The 22,010-nt window shown below is 42.9% G+C and overlaps 1 protein-coding gene across 1 annotated transcript; it reads right to left on the bottom strand.

The window, feature by feature from the left end:
• Positions 1-7,226: 7,226 nt before the first annotated feature.
• PROSER2 (proline and serine rich 2) lies at positions 7,227-21,247 on the bottom strand. Its single transcript, XM_009872022.1, has 3 exons — positions 21,068-21,247; positions 9,117-9,369; positions 7,227-8,212 (listed from the first exon to the last, which is right to left on the bottom strand). The coding sequence occupies exons 1-3, from the start codon at positions 21,245-21,247 to the stop codon at positions 7,227-7,229; spliced, it is 1,419 nt and encodes a 472-aa protein (XP_009870324.1).
• Positions 21,248-22,010: the final 763 nt, after the last annotated feature.

The following is a 22,010-nucleotide window of genomic DNA, read 5'->3' as shown; positions in this document are numbered from 1 at the left end:
CTTGTATGAACAGTCTTTTCCTTCTGCTGTCATTCCACCCTCCGAGCATCAGTACAACGGGCGGCTTATCTTTGTTAATCAGAGAGTGAACAACTCATTGCACATGTGAGTCTAAGCTTCCAGGCTGCCAGTTTTGCTCCTGGGCTGCCAAGTAAATGCTCCTGAAGCGGTAGGTGTGGTGTTGGGAGAGGAAGGGTGATTCAGGATTAGTGCATAAGCCTGGGAACTGGAAGGTCAAGCTCATCTCGACTCTTTTTTTTCTTTTTCCTTAACTTGCCGTCATTGCCCTCACTTCCAGCTGGGAAACACAGCCCTTGCCCTTCCTCCCACGGATGGGTAAGCAGAGAATAGATTTAAAAAAAATATAAAAATTACACAATTACAATAACAAAAGCCCAAAGAGTGGAGCGCTTCCGTTGAAATTATAGGAAAAAACACACCGCATTTGATCGAGTTGACCTCCCCAAACCTCAGAGGAAATGAGTGATCCCTTTGCAACAGCGATCTGAGAGGCTGAATCAGAGAGGGAAGCGTCTTGCAGGGGAAGTCACTCCCCTCGCTAAGAGCCGAGTGGTGACAGTTCTCCTTAACCCCGAGTGCCCGGCGCGCGCTGGGGGCTCCGAGGCCCCGTGCAGCTCCGTGCTGGCTCCTCGGGGTTGTGAGGGATGCACTGCTCGGTGATCACCAGCAGCAGGAGAAGGGGCAATGGGTGCAAGCTGGAAAACAGGAGGTTCAACCTAAACATCAGGAAATACTTCTTTGCTGTGACGGGAACAGCAGTGGACCGGGCTGCCCAGAGAGGTTGCGGAGTCTGTCTCGGGAAACTTTCAAAACCCACCTGGATGTGTTCCTGTGTGACCTGGTGGAGGTGATCCTGTTCTGAGCGGGGGCGGTTGGACTAGGTGACCTTCAGAGGCCCCTGAAGATGGGACCACAGGGACCCAGGGGCTGGTCACTCTCACAAGGTTTGGACAGTGGAGGTGACTGCCCATTGGGGGCAATAAGCAAAGGTTTCTTACTTGTTTTCTTTTAAATTCAAACCTTCAACCAGCATACTAGTTTTTGTCAAGTTATTTAGAAAGGGATCTATACTGTTTTGTGGTTTTTTTAACTAAATGATGGGGGAGGGGAACAATCCCTCCAAAACTCCATCTTTGTTTGTCCCTCAGTTGAGGACAGTGTCACAGCTGCTTTTCTTAGGGATACGGGGACACCCATCTAGGAGAAGAGCAATAGTCCCAGACTAACAGTGCCTCAGCAGCTTTGCAGAACCTCTCAGAATTAGTTTGTGATTCCTGGGGCTCCATCAAACACTTATTAAAGCTCAGGGGCAGGTGCAAAGACTGGCAACCAAAAGAGAAAGGGTGTTGCTCCCTCAAGCCTGCCAGCTCATTTCTCTACTGTTCCCCACACTTGTTCAGTTTCATCCTAAACTTACTGAAGCTTCTTCTGGTTTTCTTTATTTTGCTGGTTAGAAGTAAGCAGGTAATTATGACCCAGTAGAAAAATCCAAAGGCTGAGCAGTAATGGCTAGTCCTAGTAACAAAAATAATCTTTCCTTGCAGCTCCCTCAAGGCAAGAGCACATCCGACCATTCCGTGGTAGCCAGGGATGCACCGACAACTTTCAAGGAAGGCATTTCCTAATTTGGGAGGAGTCACCTCACATGGGAAAAAAAAAGCGCCCTGTTCCGAGGGCAAAAAACCCCACAACAAACCACAAACAAAACAAAGCACGCAAGCGAAGGGTGTGTTCCCTTGGAAGGGTTTGGCTCCATCCAGTCTAAGGACCCTCCTTACCTCAGAGGAAGAGATTATTTATAGTTTGGGAGTCACCGCCATGATGGACTCCTCTGCCTTTGTCTTGACGGGATGCAGAGATTATCAGAGAACAAGCCCCTGTGCAGGCAGAGGGTTTCATGCACAAGGTGAAGAATTAAAGCCTTCCTTTGGTCTAAAATCCACATCTAAGGGAGCATCCACCTCTTACCTACACATCTGTTTTGAAGTCACTTCGCTAACTCAAGTCATAGAACGGTTTGGGTTGGAAGGGACTGTAAAGATCATTTGGTTCCAACCCCCCTTGCCATGGGCAGGGACACCTCCCACTAGACCAGGTTGCTCAAAGCCCTGTCCAACCCCATCTTAGAACACTTCCAGGGAGGGGGCATCCACCACTTCTCCAGGTAACGTGTTCCAGAGTCTCACCACCCTCACGGAGAACAATTTATTCTTAAAATCTAATACAAATGCTTTTTCAGTTTGAAACCTCATCCTATCACTACACTCCCGATCAAGAGACCCTCCCCTTCTTTCCTGTAGCCCCCTCTAAGTACTGCAGCCTCTGAACACAGCTCCTGTGCCACCACTGAAGCCATCCTGACTGACCATCTGCCTGACTTGCCACCAGAGCTGCAGCCAGCGCTACTCCAGCATGGATGTAACGTCACAATCTCTCAAAATTTTAAAAGCAGAGTGGCAGATGAAGCCACGCCAACTTGCTGTCAGATTCTTGGAGCAAAAGAAAGGTTAGAGGGTAACATTTAAAGGTAAATGTGTTTAAGTAAGGTAAACAGACTTGCAAGTTTTTCCACTTGCTTCATATTCACACACGCCCCCTGTCTTTCAATGCTGCCCTATTAAAAACATCAAACAACTTGCTCAGGGTCCAAGTCATCAAGAATAAGAAGTCAGCTGGTGCTGTAGGGTTGTGGGATACACCCAAAACCATCACAGCTCAGCTTTGTGGGTGCCTCCAGAGCAGCCTGAGCAATCCTGTGCCACAGCTGCTACCTCAGCTCCCACTCTGCCAGTGGTGATGACCAACCAGGCAGCTAAAGAACATGCTCTGCATGGTGGGTTCAGTTACAAAACTCTTCGAGCTCGTTCAGGAGCGTCATAAATTACAGCCCTTCTGTTTGTACCTCTCCAAGTTCCTGGGATACAACTATCCAATACCTTTAGCCTCGTGCCTTCCCTGATCCGTTTATGGATAACGCTTTCTGAAGCTGTTTATTTTTGAAGGGAGAAGCCAAATTTGTGTGTGTGTGTAAAACAAGTACAGGAGGAGTCACACCATCAAAAGCTTATTCTCAAAGCTGTGGCCACTTGAAAGGCTGACAGTAACTGGCCAGCTCTGTGAGGTTTTACCCTAGAGCAAAGGTGAGGCACTGGAACTTAAACTAAGTTTCATTATAGATTGAGCCAAGTTAAATTCTCTCACACTGGCTCCAGGCTGGAGCGGAACACACTTACCGGAGGCCACCTGCCCCGTCCTGGCTGAGACACATAGCAGAGCCCCAGGGCAGCCCTGGAAAGCTTGGGGACAGGCTGCTCGACCTGCTGCTGCGTTTTGGCTACTATCAATATCCTACCTGGGGGATTTAAAATAAAAAAAAAAGTTAGGTTTTTCTAGGGTGATTGCCATTCTATCTTTTATGATACATGATATTTGGACAAAAAAAAAAAAAATGAAAAGAAATCCCACCTTCAAGACAGTAGAATTGTTTCAAGGGTTCATTCCAGATGCACCCGGCCTCCTACACCCCCCCAACTCCTACTTGGAGGAGCCTGCAGGAAAACCACAGGGCTGAATCCACCAAGCACAGTCCTTCCCCTGGGTAGTCTGAGCAAGAAGCAGCCACTCATTCCTGAGTCTGCTCTTCTGAGGGTTTTTTCATTAAATCAAGTCAAGGTTTGTTAATTTTGGCTCTAAACCATTCCCTCCTTGAAGCAGGACAAGTCTCAGCACAAGACGATCTAGCCACCACCTCACCTATGCGGCGTTTCACCAGGAAACCTTCACCTCTACGCTCTACGCAGCAGCAGTAACGCCAGCAACACACGCCAGAGTTGGCACTAATACTGGCTTTGGAGTATCTTGGTAGCCTTGATGTGCAGGAGTCCAAGCCAAAGGCAGCAAACACATGTGCGCACGCTCAGAAGGGATGGGGAGGAACATCCTCTCAGGGGGAACTCCAGTCTGTCCAACAAGACCGACCTCGACCTGCAGCAGGATCACACTCACTTACGGTAACCCCCACAGAAACACCAAGATGAGTTGCTGCTCTTTCACGCACAATATGGCACTTGGAAAAGTCATTTTAATATTGTTTACTTCCAACACTGTTCAGAATGAACTTCATTCCAGCAAGGGCCCTGGTCAGAGCTCCTGAAGCCCAGCAGTGAGAAGGCATTATCTCTCCTGAGAAGACAGACACAATCCTCTTCCCTGCCCCCCTCCCTCCCCTTTTGCCCACAGTGTAACCAGGACTTAAGTTATTAAATTGATATTGGCCATTTAAAAAAAGTTGCTTCCCTCCTTCAAGAAGGTTGCGTGCTACCGAGTGACAAAGGACAAAATTCAACCTCCCATCAGCCATGGTTTCATTGGTTTTATCCCAGTTTAATAGATGATTTATCAGATTTGTGCAAGACAGTTACTTCTAACACAAGGGGAAAAAAAAATATAAAATCACAGCAACATATACACACAAAACAAGATACACAAAATAGAGCTAAGTTTATATACAGGTTATTAGCAGCTAGACTCTTAACTTCATTTAGCACATGGCTTTACCTACTACAGTTTCAGGCACAGAGGAGAGGTTACCAGTAAGCTGTTTGCTACGTAATGAAGGGCCACAACAAACACCTCGTTCCAAGTCCTCCCTGGGCAGAAACTGCTTTACCTAACGAAGACCTGACTCTCACTTCCCACTGGTTGAGGACACAGCCCTGCACAAAGGATGAAAGAACATGATCCAGCTAATTCAGCACACCGCAACTTTAGCCTTTAGATATTAAACACCTAATTTTTTCTTCTTCTTTAAATAGGGCTATGTTACAGAGTTATCAAATAGGACTGAATTTCAATGAAACAAGTGTCAGGGTTCCCCCCTCCCCCGTTTCCTTAGCACGGACTCTCAGCTGTAAACAACTCAAAGAAGAGCTGGCAAGAAATGATTAGATGCAAAGATTGCTTTGTACGCGCTTCACATTTATAATGAAGAGTTTGCTTTAACAAAATTTAAAAGCACAAAGGTCATGAAACATTTAAATTTACTTAGCAGGTTATATTAATAAATTATGACACTTCATCCACATGTAGGACTCCCTTCCAGGCTGCACCGAATCAGGTGCCTCGATGTATTTTATATGCTTCCTTGTCTTTCCGATTTAGGACTCGGAGCCCAGCAAAACAAGTCCGTGCTTTACTTGCAGCATACAAACAGCCTTTTTTGTTTCAGCAGCACTTCTCACGTTTGATTATGCATGAGTAAGTGCTCTGCCAGACTGAGGAATGGCCACATCTTTTAATTACTGATTGCTTCTGTAGAGTACGCCTGTCACAACCAGCAACATGATCACTTACCCAGTGAAAAGGTTGAAAAGAATAACTACATAACAGAACCAGCCAGATACCATAACAACACAATTAAAAATTTAAGCAGCAAGCAGATAATTTAAAAAAAAAAAAGACACACAAAACCCACAAACCCCAAAACAAAAAAACCCACCACCTTTAACTTATGAGGGAGGTTGAGAATGACGCAAAGATTTTTTTCCTTCACAACAGCTTCATTTACAAGTACAGCTCAGCAAGTTTGAAATACTTTATCACAAGAACTACAAACTTGTTTATCACAGTTATGTCAGAGCTCCTCACTGAAGGGTGTGTCGGTTTCTATCACAGCCACTCCCCTCCTCTTCTCCAAGGTTTACTACTCAGCTACTCAGGAAAATAAAAAGAGAGGGTTGCTTGAGGCTTTAGAAAGTGCAGAGAACAAGTGACTTTTTCCCTTTAGAAAAAACCAAACCACTGAGAACTCTTAAACATGCAGGAAGAACAACAAGAAAATCAGAGCTTCTGGAGTTTGGCATTTGATTTTAAAATGGCTATTCTTAATGTCTGCAGGTGTACAAAAGGGGAAGGGACTTTTAGTGTGGATGAGCAGCTTTGCCTGGTAAAAAAAAAAAAATCATATCAACACACAAATACATTTTGGGACCATCTTTAAAAGCACACATACTGAACCAAGGCAAACTGACGCCAGCTCGGACCATTCAAGGAGCGACATGCTCCTCCATACAGTTCTCTCCTGTAACTCCACTTAGCCTGCAAGTATTTGGGCTGTAACTTCTGTTATGCATTGGCAGGGCAGAATCAAACAAGGCCATGAGTAGAGGATTAGTAGGGCTGTCAAACTACAGGAAGATCAAAGGACAGGTTTTAAAGTAACAGAACTTACAACTATTCAGTGTAGCACAGCTGTTGTTCAAAAAGTAACAGTTTCTTCACGGGAACCCTAAGGTAAAAGGAAAGACTCTTGACATAAGGTTCTCGCTTTGGTACAAAGTTAACTTGTTCCTATGGCTTCTCCGCTATAAGATCATCACCGGTACAGAACAGTTGGGGACACAGATTGTCAGGAGACTCTTTGGCTGTCAGGGCAAAAACCGGTGCACGGCGCATATCCTTGAGGCTTATCTGGTGCCTTTCACTGGACACGTAGGTTGCCAGAGCGTGACCAAGAAGCAGGTGGCTGGGAAGAGAGGGAAGACTTCAAGTGAAGCAGCAGAGTGATGCAGTCACCCACTCAAAGCCTGGCCCGCTCTGTCAAAGAGAAGGTCAAACCAGAAGCCAGCCCTTGTGTAAAGTCTTGAGCCAAGGGGTCACAGAGCAAGGAAGCAGAAGACTCCACCACTGGTAGGGAACAAAGCCCAGACATAATATAGACAACAAAAACTCACAGAAGTGTGTCATGCTGGTCAGAAAATTTAGTGTTTGACATTATCTCGAGCTTCCACGAACAGACAGATGCACATGGACAGGAGAGAGCTCTCCTTTTTGGCTTCAGAAAGAGCAAAGGAAGGTTTGCCATTCAGTTTGCTATGTACAACAATACTGCACTGTACACTTCATTAACGAGATGCTGTCTACTACAGTCCAGCATTACTTAAATGAAATTCCTCTTAGTCACAAAGAGCAACAGATGAGTATCTCTGTAGGAAGGAGAGCTGAAGCCCACATGACTGTATGTGGTGCCAGTCCTTCTGGGATAAACACAAGCTGGCAGTTCCAGAGTTTAGAACTTCCTTAGCTTGCCTGAGGCAGAGAACTTCCCCTTCCTTCTTCCAGTCTGCTAGATCCGAATCCTGCTGGGACTACTCTAAGCACAAAGCCATGCTACGACTTCCCTCCCGTTGCCACAACACTCATCCAAATCACGCAGTCTCTTTTAGTAGTCCCAGTTTCCGAAGTGCCTCTCTCCTGGCTTCTTCTGTAGAGCCGCGGCCAGAAAACTTTACCGTTATCCCTTGGGATCGAAATCCAGAAGGTCTAGGGAGCGAACCCGACCTCCTCCTTATATCCAGGTTTAGGCTAGGTTGTTTATAATCATTACAACTTTTCAACGTGTTCTGCTGTGGGCTGCTCTCCTTGTTAGCAGCAAGAGTTACCTCTGGTTTGATTGTTACGGTTTTGCCCATAGGAAGGAAAGGGCTGGGCTCGCTTCTTAAAATCTCATGGATGTTTTGATATCCATTGGGAACAGCATCTGTCTGTTTGGGCTGCACATCAGGCTGCTGAGTGCTCGGGGCACGGTCCACTTGGTCCTGAGCTGCCTTTCCCTTAACTAAACCAAGTTTTGTCAGGGCCTCGTATCGTGTTTGCTCAGAGGAGAGATCCCTTAAGGAAGAACTTCTGTTACGTGACAAGAGGTCATTCTTCTGCAGCTTCTCCTCCAGTTCAGCTGCTAGAAAAGATCCTCCATTGATGTTGGCCAGCACCTGAGCTCTCCTCTCCTGGACGTTAACTGCTGCTTTTGAAATTGTCTCACTGAATTCTTTGCCACCGACATTGGTTATGTTGATGTTGCTCGGGAAGCGGTGCAGCTTGGGTGCTGGCGCAGGAGGGTGCTTTGGAGCTGCAAAATGATCACCATTGGCTACTGGGGGTTTCTTTCTGTCCAAATTCCCTTCCTTGAGGGCACTGGGGAAGCGCACCCTGCTCTCCATCTCCGACATCTTCTGGGCCATGATGAGCGGAGTGGGGACAGAACGAAGCAATTTTGGATGCTGCACTGGAGGAGGGGGTGGAGGAGGAAGAGGAAGTGTCTCAGACGTCGATGGTGGTGGTGCAGGGGGCTGTGGGGGAAGGTCAGCAGGTGCAGCTGGCTTAGGGCTCTCAGCTCTCCAGGCAGAATCCAACACTTAAAAGAGAAAGCAGCAATAATGCCATTAACTCTTCATACAGAGCAGAATACAAAGCTTTGTTTTACTTTTAGCAAGCATTCATATTCCCCTCCTCCAAACTTTCCAACTCAAACTCAGCCCACATTGCCAGAAGAAACTATAACTGAACTCCCAGCAATTGCATCTTGTAGGCGATGCTGTAATTCAAATCATCACATTTACAACGCGTTTACTAGAAGCCCTCTTTCTGTCACTCATTCACAATCTGTATGTTAGCTTCACTGTGTTTCAATGGCTGCTTTTTCTGTAAGAGTTTTGTGATTCTCATTTTGTATTACAACAGCCAGGAGAGGACATGTTACATCCCATCACATGTACAAGCTGATAAATCCATTCCTCAAAAACAGAGAGAGCAAACTCCACAGGGTGAAGAAAAACAATATGCCATACACTATTGTGTCACAAACTTACTGACAGGATCATGTGCCTTTCAGTGCCACATAAAGTAACACTACAAACAATCTGCTATCTTAAAACTCTTACAGAAAGTCTTAAGAGGTCTTAGAGAGAAGCGGAGCGTGAACACATCAACGAACATGAGTCTGCCTTGCTGCGATGACTCTGCGTAACACTCAGTTCTGTTACAACTCAGTCACCACGCAGGGCATGAGACAGCAGTCCAAGAATTTAATCATATGCATGACCTCCATGAGGAAAGAAAAGTTATAGTAACAGCAAAAATTTCAGAAATCCCAAGTCAAATTAAAATCGCAGTACTCCAAGCTCCTGATGTGTAACAGATTCATCTTGAGGTAGTACAGGAAGATAGGGAATTTCTTTGTCTGTTTCTGATGAGAACTGGCAAATATCAAGGCTAGGTCAAAGCAAAAAAACAAACACACTCTCAAGAAATACTACTACCTGGTTCTGTGTCTCTGCTAGGAGGGCCCTCATGGTCGCTGTTCTCAGGTGTCGACTGTACTAAATCGATGATATCTTCAGTCTCCGAATGACTGGACACGTTTTCTTCTGTTGACCTTGGAGACTGACAGTGGATGCCACTGTCACGTTGGAGCGGTTCCTCCAAGTCATCTTCTAAGGCATCTATGGTTTCCTCAAAGAACATCAGAACATCCTGCTCTTCATGAGTCAAGTATTTCAGACTCTCATCATCCTATGGGGTAAAAAAAAAAGGAAAAAGCCAGGAAGTTTAGCACCATACAGGTGAGTACCGGTACGTGCACCGAGAGCAAACACAGCACCCCTTTTTGAAGGCAGGATGAAACAGGCAGCAGTCACATCATACGCATCTCCTGCTTGCTGTTTCATCCCTTCCCAACTCAAATGCAAGAGGAAAAAACCAATACAACAACAACAACAACAACAACGAAAGCCAGAAGTTTACAGGGCATTAGTTTTGACTGAAGAACAGCAACTGGTAGTTCATCCTTTAAAGTACCTAACTTTAGCTCAGCAGGCAAGTGCTCATTTGAGTTGGACAGAACAAGCTGCTAAAAGATCATAAAAACATACAAAAACAAAAGCAAAAAAAATATCCCCCACACGTGTGCCCTTACAAGGGTTATGATAGCTTCTTCGGGCTCCAAACAGCAGTAAGCTGTTTCAGTTGCTGTGTCAGGTTCAGGGACAAGGCTTGGGGAGCAGCACGGGACAGAAAGAGCGCATTCAGGACAGTCCAGCAAATGGGTTGATTCCCTTTTTGCTCTAGACCAAAGGGGGACTTGGCTTCTAGAGGTAGAGCTGCAGCTGAAATCTGTCTCTACCACTGCAATCTCTGAGTTAACCAGTTACGTGGTACGTTACAAAGAAATAATAATGAGTTGGGAAAGGGTTTGTAAAGATTTTGCCTTTGAGCTACAGAAAGGTAAAATTTACAATAAATACGAAGATGTGTTTCCTAGCAGTAAAGTGCCTTGCACCATTTTCACCAGCAGGAAGCAATCCTGTAGACCACAGAAGTGATAAATAAGCTCTTGGACTAGTTACTCTTCATTTTCTGTGAGTCACTGCTCAATTAACACAGCATCACTATGAGAAGCTAGGCAGCAATGTGCAAACTCTTTTCGCTGTACCTACACCCTGGGAAACACTCACTTTTCCAGAAGCCTGGAGATGACAAAGAATGATTAGGAAAGGCACTACATTAAGACAATGGACACAGGAAAGATATTTCCCAAGAGAGCTGTGTAAGCTCTGGAATGTAACTAGGTATTGTTGAAAAGTAAATGAGGTTTTCCCTTTTCTGGACTGAATTTCTCTCCCACCCTGCATATACTAGAAACTTCGCCATCAGTAATTTAACAAGAAGGCACCAGCAAAGCAATACAAGATAGTTTCCTTTTTCATCTCTGCTCTTCATTTGGAATCACAGAACCATAGAATGTTCAGGGTTGGAAGGGACCTCCAGAGATTATCTAGTCCAACCCCCCTGCAAGGCAGGGTCACCTAAGGCAGGTCACACAGGAACGCATCCAGGTGGGTTTTGAAAGTCTCCAGAGAAGGAGACTCCACACGCTCTCCGGGCAGCCTGTGCCAGGGCTCTGTCACAGTCACAGTAAAGAAATTTTTCCTCATGTTGAGGTGGAACTTCCTATTTTCTAACTTAAACCCATTATTTCTTGTTCTAATGCTGGGCACTAGTGAAAAGAGATTGTCTCCTTCCTCTTGAAACCCACCCCTCAGATACATGTTAATAAGGTCCCCTCTCAGCTGTCTCCTTTCAAGGCTAAACAGCCCCAGTTCTCTCAGTCTCTCTTCATGGGAGAGATGTTCAAGTCCTTTAATCATCCTCGTAGCTCTCCGTTGGACTCTCTCCAGTAGGTCCCTGTCTCTCTTGAACTGGGGAGCCCAAAACTGGACACAGTATTCCAGGTGTGCTCTCACCAGGGCAGAGTAGAGGGACATATGGTTATGCATGCAGGTAAGGTAACAAGGCTACTTCTCAATAGGGGATTGGGAGAATTTAGGTAAATACATAAAGGTATGCAGTGCAAATATCCAAGAGGTAGGCATGCTCTTGCTAGGGCAGCACGACTTGCTTCAAACTCACCGTGCCTGTTCAGATCATCGTACATTAGAATAGAAAAGAAAAACACCCACAACCTGTGCGCAGCTCTACCTGTTAACTCCTTGCGCAAACAAAGCCTTCATCCCCATCCCTGGCATTAAAAATAAGAACAATGTACCTCTGTAGGAAAGTAACGCCTATAGATTAACAACTATGAAGTGCTGTATTGTAACAAGTAGCAGTTAGTCTCTACGCACTCAGAACACTACAGCTCACAAAATAAACGTTTTAGGGCTCTCAGTTGCCTTCTCCTGGGTGACCTGTAGGATGTTTTCCTTGTAAATAAATGAACGAAATACAGAAGACAGTCAGGCTGCCTTTCAGTCATCCTTAGTTTGGACACTCCAGGACAGGCTTGCTTATCTGTGGCTGCAATCATGTGAACACAGCAGTCTTCAGCCACAGCTGACACAGTTTTGTGCTAAAACAGATGATAAAGCTTGCAGGACTCACGCTCCAACTACAATTCTAGAGATTTATTGTTAGATTTATTGTTATCATGGTGAACATGGTTTGATGGCTGGGAGACACATATGGAGGAGTGGGTACTTGTAACTTAGTCCTAACATTCAGAGTGTACTCTCAGAATGAGTAACTTACTCCAGCTTGCAGCAAACCTGCTATAAAAGCTTAAAATTTTGTTGCCATTCGCGATTGCCTATTTAAAGGACTAACTTCAAAGGCTGACTGATTCCTGTATTCCACAGCTTGCACCCACCACACACGGCAGAGCTCACTTTTCAAAGGCCAAGGAAAGTTTTACAGCTGCACTTGAAAAGCGAGAGGAGACGGACAAGCCTTGTTTGGTTTTTTTTTCTTTTCCTAATGGATGTTGCAATCTCCTTCCTTCCCCACCCAACTACTCATAGGGCTGCTATGTCTAGTAGGTGAGAGAATGACAGGAAAGGAGTCGTTGTTAGCTAGGCCCTAGCGGGAGCTGAACAGAACTCCCAAGAGGCTTTTGTTGCGGGTGAGCTCACTGCAAGAGCCAGACTTCCACAGGCAAAGGAAAAAAAAAAAAAAAAAAAAAAGGAGGGTGAGGGCGTTTGCGTTTAAGAAGTTCATAAGGGCAGCAGATCCAGACTGTGATGCAGTACAGAAATTACTGCACCACACTTGGTTCATCTAAAAGAACAACGTGAGGTTAACTCACTTGATTGAGGGCTGAGCAAAACACCATGTGAGCTGAAGCAAAGGCTTTCCAAAGCCCTTCCTTCCATCTATTTCCGTGCTGCAAGACTGAGCGCTTTTCCTTGCCAGGTAAGATTTGTGGGAGGACTGGTCAGCAGAGCTCTGCCTGACTTGCCACCCCTCACGGATCTTGCTGAAATGAGCAGTTTCCTGTTTGGTGAACAACCCAAACTGACCAACCATCCCTTTGCAAACCCATCTGTAGCAAACAGCACACCTCGATTTGACAGGCCAACCCCATCTAGGTTAGCACTTTGATCTCCCTCCTCGGTGGTTTTCCTTCAAGATGACCAACATCACATTTCCTAAGGGAGGGGAAAGGAAAAAAAAAGAAAAAGAAAAAAACCCCAAACTGCAGCTCTGGAGATTAGGCAGCCTTATAGCCGATCATTATACTGAGGTGCAAGGCATGCAGCCTGGCTAGGAACTGCCTCGGGCAAGGCATGTTTCAGTTTGTGGGACAAGTAAATAACTTCATTTTAGACATACAAGCACAGTGAAGATAAACCTACTTAAGTTGGTCAGACCAAAGGAGCTCAGAGATACGAAGCAAGCAGTGACTTGCTTTACCACTGGTCTGGGAACAGCAGTGTATTATAAAATGCCCATCTGTATGACTTAGAGCAGAGCTTTCAGAAAGATGGGAGGGATTTTGTGGTGGTTAACTGATGCCAGTTTTAACTAAAGCTACCAAGTCTATTTCCAATTAGTTTACTTCCCACAGATTCCATGTACTGGAACAGTTCATGTTCTTTCTGGGCTGGTTTTCCAGGCCTCCTGTCTCTTTGAAGACAGTCAAAGTCTTTTCAGTTACTTTAGTTATTCCCTTCATACTTTCCAGCAACTCCCTACTCTTAATACACAAACATGCCTCCCAAAACTGCATCTCACATATACCTAAAACTACTGACTCTAAAGCTACAGCCAAAAGCCAGCCTAGAGTTGTAACTTGAAAATTGTACCTTAGCTGAGGATTAAAAAGACTGCTTGTAGAGAAGAAATTTGGGATGCAAACAGCTGAAATAGCTGGGTATGCTCAGTTGGCATTAATATATCAGATCCCTGAGCAGCCAAATATTTCCTGCTTACGTTAAACGCAGAGTCTGTTATGACAGTGTTTGGTATAAAAGAGAAAAAAAAACAAACACAAAAAAACAAGAAAAAAGAGAACAGAATCTGTTCCATAGAAAAGATCACTTTCCTACCTGTCCAAAACAGTGACTTAGTTTCAAAGGCCCACAATTTTTCACCTGCCTCTAAAGAAATTCCTAACATAGCATCCAGACCTAGAATGTCAAGCCCAGCACAGTTCTGACAGAAACAGAGTAGCAGGGAAATCCCAGGGTATCTGCAGTGGTTAAAAAAATAAAACCATCCTTCTGAAAACTGCTCAAGAAAGAAAAACTTCAATTAGCAAAATAGCAGGAGAACATTAGATTCAACTGGTTTATCATCAGTCACTGCACAGTACCAAAGAATTAATAGGCATAGTTCCATGAGAGAGGAGTGACTGGATGCTTCTCCAAAAAAAAAAAAAATAAAAAAAAAAATCATGAAGGGAGCAAATTATTCTAATATGTAGTAGAAGGAGAGAGATGTAGCACCACTTAAGCCTTAGCCTGTTAAGGAAGGCAGCTGTAAAAAATACAGGGAGGAAAAGAAGAAATGCAGGAACAGTATCAGAACATGTACAAAAGCTTCAGTGCAGAAGAAAAAGGCAAGTACCTCTGATTATATTCACAGAAAAGGGAACAGAACGGAGCTTAGGCTGCAAGTGAGTTCCAGATAAGAACAAGAACTACCATAATGCATCAGAACAAAAAGTCCATTTAGCTCCTTAGCCTGCCTTCAGCCACCAATAATGCACAGGACGGGGAAACAGGGTTGGGAGGGAAGAGTATTGCTGTGAATCGAGATGGACTTTATTCTTCTTCCTTCCAGTTCCCAGCAATACGTGGCTTAAGGACTTCCCAGTTGCATCCGCATCTGTGTACTTAATAGCCCTTAATGAGCTTTTCTAGCATGAATTCATCTTATTGTTTAAGCCCATTTAAATGGCTGGCATTCACAGCATTCTGTGGCAATGAGTTCCATAGCGTAATTGTGTGCTGTGCCAAAAAGTATTTCCTTTACAACCCACTGTCTGATGATTTTGATAATACCATTTCATTTGGTGAAGAAGACTGTAATATTGAATGTTGTCTTCTTCAGTTTATTAATATAATTATAACTGCGTGCTTCATAATAGTTAGCAAAGCATATAATCAATATGTCACAAGTGAGGGAACAAATGATCTAAAAGTATTAAAAAACATAAATGAGATGAATGGAAGTCATAAACTGATTAAATTATGTCTAACCTACTTTTTTTTTTAAAAAAAAAAAAGGCAAACTAAAGCAATGCAAGATCTCCATAAATTCTGAAGACCTCTCTCTGGTTATTGAAGTTCAACTGATTACTTTATAATTTCTTCTTTCCTTTAATTTCTTTTTTAGAACAACATTGGGGAAAAAAAAAACCAATCTAAGATGTTTCAGGCAAAAGCCACTAATGCTATTTTTACAAAATCAAGTCATTTCACACCAATCTTATTGCTCATGAGAGGGTTACTGAATTGGCCAATACATACAAGCACAAGACATCACATGCCTTGATTTGAAGGCTTTATGATATGTCCCCCCCCACCAATACACTCATAGATGCATAAGGAAACTACACCTAAACAAAGTTACTGCAAGGTACTGACGTAACTGGCAACAGGGGGAAGATTGTTATTTTTGAGAAGTATCATGACGTATTGTAAATTATATGACAAACAAGTCCTGAACAGATTTATTCCTACATCTCTAAACTCCTAATACTTCACTTACAACAGTGGGCAATTAACTTAGTATTTGTTAATCGCCTTATTCTGGAAGATCTTACAAGAAGTAGGTAGAGAATGAGACCTTCACGAGCCATGTATGTGTGCTGGTATTACATCAGATGAAATTCAGCTGAAAAACACATGAACATAGAGTGATGAAAAATGTCTTTGTTAAGGTATGCAAATGTCAGGCTGGGATATATTAACCTGGGTGACGAAATAGCAGCACATCCTCCTTTGGAACACAGAGTTCAGATTCAGTCACTGAACTTTGGAAAGGATGCAGCCAAGCTGGGCAGGGTCCAGAACAAAGCAAGGAGTGCTGAGAGAACAGCTGCACAGGAAGGCTGGAGAAGTTGAGCCTGTTATGTTCTAAACCAGAGAAAAACGAATGGATGGTAGGTAGTCGCAGCCCAGTATGTATTTTAATACATAAAAAGTTGACCAGCCAAAGCTTTACAACAAATCTTCTCTATGTGCACTGAAAGCAAGACTAGTAGAAATTGGCTTTCACATCACAGAAATTTTAATCCAAGTACTGCTTGAAATGTGGTAGAGCACAAAGGAACCACTTTGGAAGTAAGTTCAGGAGTGTCTATCAGTGAGGATTAAAGTGCAGAACTGCCCACCTGCTCGAATAATCTGTCAGATACTGCCCCAAAGCAGAACGATGCAGTTCTGCGCTCAGAAAGCAAACTGCCTTCAGGATCTATATTCTCGCTGGCACATTTTACAGCAAAGTCATCCCTTGCTGGGAGTCAGACTCTTCACCCTAGTTCTGCACTCCTGGCCAAAAGCAAGCAGTCCTCCAGCTTCTCTTCCTCTCTACTTCTTGCCTTACTCGTAGGAACAAGGACTCTTATTTTTCCAGGCATGCTGCTTCCAACTCATACTAATATCAATTTAAAGGGGATGAAGCATAGCATAGCTCTCACCACACCCTGTAAGGAATGGCTTCCACCTGCCCAGAGACAGCTGTATCCATAGAAATTATCAAACAATCATAAAAATTCTTCTCATTCTTGTGTGTATTGCTATTTGGCAAAGTACTCATACATGGCTAAAGAACTTGTAGTAAAGTCTGCTATCAGTATCAAGGGGCAAAACCACATTAATTTTATGAGACGACTTTCTCAGGACTTTCCCTCGAATGTACCTGATGTGCAGCTCAGCCTCACAAAAAAAATAAAAAATAAAACATAGCCATGAGCTAACAGACACACACCTTGTCCTTTTCCAGCAACTACTAGAACAACAGCAGTTTCTCAGGACCTCTTCAGAGAGGCTGGGTCAAAGAGATAGTACCATGGTGCACTTAGAAAACCACGTGTCCTGCATTTGAATTATCTGTACAGATCCAAAAAGGATAAAGGTCATAGTAACTAATTTTTAGGCTCCAAGAGACATCATAACTACAAAATAACTAGGTCAGCTCTGAATTAAATGGCTGAATGTGTGACGAGATACTGAGCCAGCTCAGACTACTCAGAGGACACTTGCTCTTCTTGCCTATATTAGCAATGTTCAAGCCACCACCTCTACTATACAAGGTGTCTCATCGTGACAAGCCATCTTCAGTGACTGGGTTTCAAGTCTGGTCAGAGCCACAGAGGTAGTTTGTTCGAAGAAATAAGGAACAGAATAAGCAAGACATCTTTTTAGAATCACAGCCACCCACCAATTTAAGCCACTTCATTAGTGACCAAAAGAAATAATCACTTGAACAAAAAAGAATGATGATGAACTGCAGCATTAATTGAGAACCTGTCTGAACCAAAGGCAAAAATAAAGTAAAATTCCACAGCACAATTCACTGAGAGTAACAAGAATTCACTCTCCCTCAAATCTGTCACTCAGTAAGACATATTGAGATACAGAAGGTATAGCACTGAAGTCATATCAATACATCCAAGGCACTGACACAGGTTACTACTAGTACAGTTCTAGGCAGCACAGCTCACTGTAGATACAACCAGCACCTTCTGGTATGATTTTGGCAGATGATACTCTTGCCCCAACGTTTTATTCACACCTAGAAACCAAAGCAATTACTCATGGCTGAGAACAGATACACCGTACAATTACCAGAGTGAAGCAGTGAAAAAGAATTGGCTTTAAGAAGTCAATCTGTGCCTATTTGGTCAACAGAACAAGATAAACTGCTTCAAAAATAAAACAACTAAGACCTAGTTTTATTTCTGAATTAAGTGTCCTTAAATTGCTTCAACTGCATTTCACTGCAAGTTAATTCTTATACCATGTATCAGGGAGTGTCATTCGGGAACAGGTTTTGGAAGTCCGAACTGCCAAGCAGAACAGAGTGTTTTTGTTTACCTACTGTCTTGGACAGGGCAACTGATTCCATGTACTGAGAAGGTAACGCTTCTCTCATGCTTTTGCCAGCTATATGTACTGATACCACCTTCACTGAAAAGAAATCAGAACACGTGTGCAAACTCACATTCTCATACATAAGAACTTCTGTGGTTCTGAAAGTTGGTGTGAGATGAAAATAGCACAGCAAACATTCCTCTCATCTAAACACAGGCTCTTGCACTTGTCTGCAGCTGCTGCGGTAGACTTGGTAGCATAAATCCAGACCTGAATATCTATCATTTGATACAGAAAATTCTGCAATCAAGACATGACATCAGCACCTTGCTTTCAATTTTTTAAAAAAAAAAAAAAAAAAAAAAAAAAAGAAGGCTTTAAGGACTGAAATTGGCAAAGATTAACTAAAAGCACCACTGTGTAGGTAAGCAGCAACTGAGAAAACCAGCAAAATTAAACTGAACTGACAACAGTTGACTGGTAAGAATCACAGACACAGAATTTTAAGACCTTTTTGGCACACAGCAATTCATGTCCATCTCCTAGTCGTCCTAAACTGATAACCAGTTCCACGGCAAGGAATGCCAGTGCAGACACAGAGTATGCAAGAACAGCCAAGAGTCAGCCAAACCAGCTCTAAGCGGTGAGCGTAGGGTAAAGCTGGTCCAAAAGTGTTTGTCTCTGTTATCATATCCCCAGGTTGGTTTGAATTCCACAGATGCAACACAAAGGTTGTATTTAGTGACTAATGCAGTTTGACACCAAGAAGCTTAAGAGTCTCCTTTTTGTAAATGAGTAGGAGGAAACCTGCAGGTCTGTCATAAAAAGCACTGCCACACTTCTCTCCTTAGCAAGGGCATTAAAAAAAAACAAAACAAAACAAACCCCCAAACCACACAAAATTCAGAGTCAACCTCAACATTCCTTGTTGTGTCTCTAGGTGAACAGCCCCAGAAAAGTGATAAATGAAGAGGCTGGGAAGTCTACAGTTGCTTCTGTTTAAGGGCTGTGAAAGTTCAGTGTATCTGAAAATCTGCCCCTTCCTTTCTCAGAACTGGTCTAATATGAAATTACTTGCCTACACAAAGTGTATCCCCTCCTTCTTCTTAGGCCAAAGCTTCTACATCTTCTGAACTTTTATAACACTACTACTGAAGCAAGAAGTTAAGGTCTCTAGGAGCACATTCCACCAACTAGCTTTTCCTCTTACGAATTCCTGATCTGCTTAGTGAACTGTAAAAAGAAATCATGCTTTTAACACACAATTACACAAAGAGAGAGATATATAAAAATACATAAATAAATAAAAGAAGTATTTGAAGAATACTGCTCTTCATCCTCAGGATTTCTAAAGTGTATTTCACAGGCAAGAGGTATCAGCTAGTGGAATAACACTGTGTTCTTACACCAGATAATAAAAAGGAACATCCAAGGAGCACTAAAGAGTTGACTGCTATTTACTCAAATAGGCAGACCCCTTCTCCAACTCATAAACTGAAATTATGCCTTTATTGAAAGTGTTTCCATTCAACGACCTGTTATTCCACATGTTGGTTATCAGCCTTACTGGACATGCCACCTACTATCCTGCTGGAAGAACAGTCATGGAAGTGGATCTGTGGCACCAGAATTAAACTTCTTGGTACATGCTTCACTTTCTTCATGCACAAATTCAAACAAGACAAACTAAAGGGTTCAGGAACTTCTTTTGCTGATGCACAGGTCTGATGGGAATTACCTAACCCTGCAGCCAGCTTTTTATTCCATCTATAAATTACTGCATTACATAGTAGGACAAGATTCCAATTCTAGCTGATGCAGCATCATATGGGTTATCACAGGGTAAGATCTAGTTAGACTAAGGGAATCTATGTCATTTTCTGACACAGCACACTCAGGAAGCGACTGTACAAACATACTGATTGGTATATAGCCTCATTAATCAACAGTGATTTGTTCAAATGACCATCCTCCCTTAGCCTCAGCTAAGAAGAAAACCCATGTAAACATGATTTGCTGCTAGTTTAATAGCCTGGAAAGCTGTCAGAGTAATGCAGAAAATTAACCTGTAATTTTGCATTAAGTTGCAATTCTTTAACAAAGTACAATTTCCACTGTAATTCTCTAAGATCCAAGCAGTTTTCATATAGGAAACAATATATTCCAAATACATGAGTCCTAACAGTGTACTTGTCTACACTATTGACCTCCCTCTCCCTGATCTTTCACAACTTTTTTCTAGCACAGATCAGCAAGAGTTAAGGGACTACATTTCGTAATACTTGTTTTGTGTTTTAACTAGCAACACAAGCTGAAGGATGCAGCATAACGGTAGCAGATTTGTATTTTCATTAGAAACAACCACGAAGGAACGTTTTTAGAATTACCTCCAGTTACCAAAAAGCTCACAAAGTAGCACAAAACCACTAAGCACTTCTCAGGTATACAGCTAAACACAGGTATTATTTGATAACTTTTTTTGCCACTTACTCTGTCACAGAAAAGAACTTCACCAGAAGGAAGCTAACAGGGGTAGAAGGAAAGAGATTGAAAGCCTAATTCCACATTTAAGGCAAGACTGAGATTTAAATTTCCATTTAGGGAAAATGTGTTTACCAAAGTGCACTTTCCTCAATAAAATGTATGCTTTTCAAATGGTTGTGACAACTAAAAAAGTTAAAAAAAAAAAAGTATGAAAAATGCAAGGAACCATACCTGCTTTCTAGGCTTAGCCTGTCACAGTACAAACTGTACTGTTGAGTTCATTGCCTGAATCATTCTGCTAATTGGAAAAATGCAGAAGTGCACCCTACTCCCTCAATTACTCACATACTATTTAAACAGCCACACACTCCTATTCACTACTGTGAAGACAGCTTTGTTTATGGTGACGTATTTGTTACTCACCTAATTGTATGAAGGTGGAATAAGCAGAGACCTTCATTTCGTAGTGTCAACAAAGAGCTTAAGAAAGAAATAGCAGATAGAACCAACGCTATCCCTAAGTTCCTTTATGAGCTTAAGAAGGTGAGGGCAGAGATGTGCACCAAACTGTACACCAACATACGGGTGGCTGTGCTGAGTAGCCCAGCGTAATGCATACTCCTTGCTGCCCTTCCTGGCCTCCTGGGAGGAATGGCCAAAGACAAAGTCTCTTCAAGCTCCCAGAGACAATCACATCAGAATAACAAGCTGTTGTACCAGAAGGTCTTTCCGGCCTTTCAGTTTAACAACCAAGACCACAAGAAACTACTTCGGACTAGAAATGGCAAAAATCAATGCTTAATAACTAAACAAACAAACAAACAAACAAATAAATAAATAAAATCTCGAGATGTGAACAAAGCTACTAATGTAATTTGTATCACTAAGCATAAGGCTCATTAAACACTTACCAGGGCAAGATTTCTGCACCTAGCGTGGCTGCCACGACTTTCCACACTGTCACTCCTCTCCATGCTCCCACAAGTGCGCTTTGGAGAGGTTTCAGATGCCTTTTCAGGAGAATCTGAGAGAAGATTTCTAGGCATCACACTCTCTTGACTTGTCGATCCCAATGCAGTGTAGAATGCCATCAGCGTATTACGTAGGGCTGCTAGCTTTATTCATTTCTGAAAACAAAGAGCAATGTGTCACATTTAAATCTGTTTTTCAAAATACTTGAAAAGGAGTGGAAAATAAATGGTAAAAAGAAAGTTCCCACACAAGTTAACAAAGGCCATATCTTTATGCTCTGGAGTACATCTACCACTTATGGACATCTTTTACAACAAAATGGTCTTACTCTAAAAGGTGGCTTCAAAAATCCAACATAGCAGGGTTCCATATCCCATCTCATGTGCTTCCAAACCAGGTGTCTACAGTTACAAGCATGGACCCTGTATACATACCTGTCCTACAGATTCAATCTGTATTTGCCATTATGACATAAAACCTCATCAGCTGAGATACCAACTGACCCAGTTCAAATATCTCAATCTTTTATTAGCTTTTAGCCAAGAATTTTTTTTATTGAATCATAGGAGGAAAACAATCCAGCCCATTTCCCAGCGCGGCTGCAGTCAACTCATGTTACGGAAGCAGGTCTATGTCAGCTAGCTCTGGTGAAAGATCCAGGAAGAGAACTTAGTGCCATTTTTGCAGCATCACATTACGCAGCAAAATTGTATTTTAAAGCTTACAGAGCTTTTATTTCACTCAGCCATGAAGAAACAGTGCTTGTACATTTGGAAGACACTTAGTGGAACAGACACATGCACTAGCACTTACTGGAGTAAAAGCCCCCATTTTTTTAAAGATATCCTAGTGCCCAGTTCTGTAACACCTCTCTGAATTGTC

The sequence above is a fragment of the Apaloderma vittatum genome, unplaced genomic scaffold (genome assembly GCF_000703405.1).
Source record: "Apaloderma vittatum isolate BGI_N311 unplaced genomic scaffold, ASM70340v1 scaffold2566, whole genome shotgun sequence".
In the NCBI taxonomy this organism is placed as follows: domain Eukaryota; kingdom Metazoa; phylum Chordata; class Aves; order Trogoniformes; family Trogonidae; genus Apaloderma; species Apaloderma vittatum.
This window is presented reverse-complemented; position numbering and strand designations above follow the sequence as displayed.

Coding starts and splice junctions, on each gene's coding strand:
- PROSER2 (XM_009872022.1), bottom strand. CDS start 21,247: ATGGCATTCTACACTGCATTGGGATCGACAAGTCAAGAGAGTGTGATG. Junction 9,370..21,067: donor GGTGCAGAAATCTTGCCCTG/GTAAGTGTTTAA, acceptor TTTACCCCATAG/GATGATGAGAGTCTGAAATA. Junction 8,213..9,116: donor TAGCAGAGACACAGAACCAG/GTAGTAGTATTT, acceptor TTCTCTTTTAAG/TGTTGGATTCTGCCTGGAGA.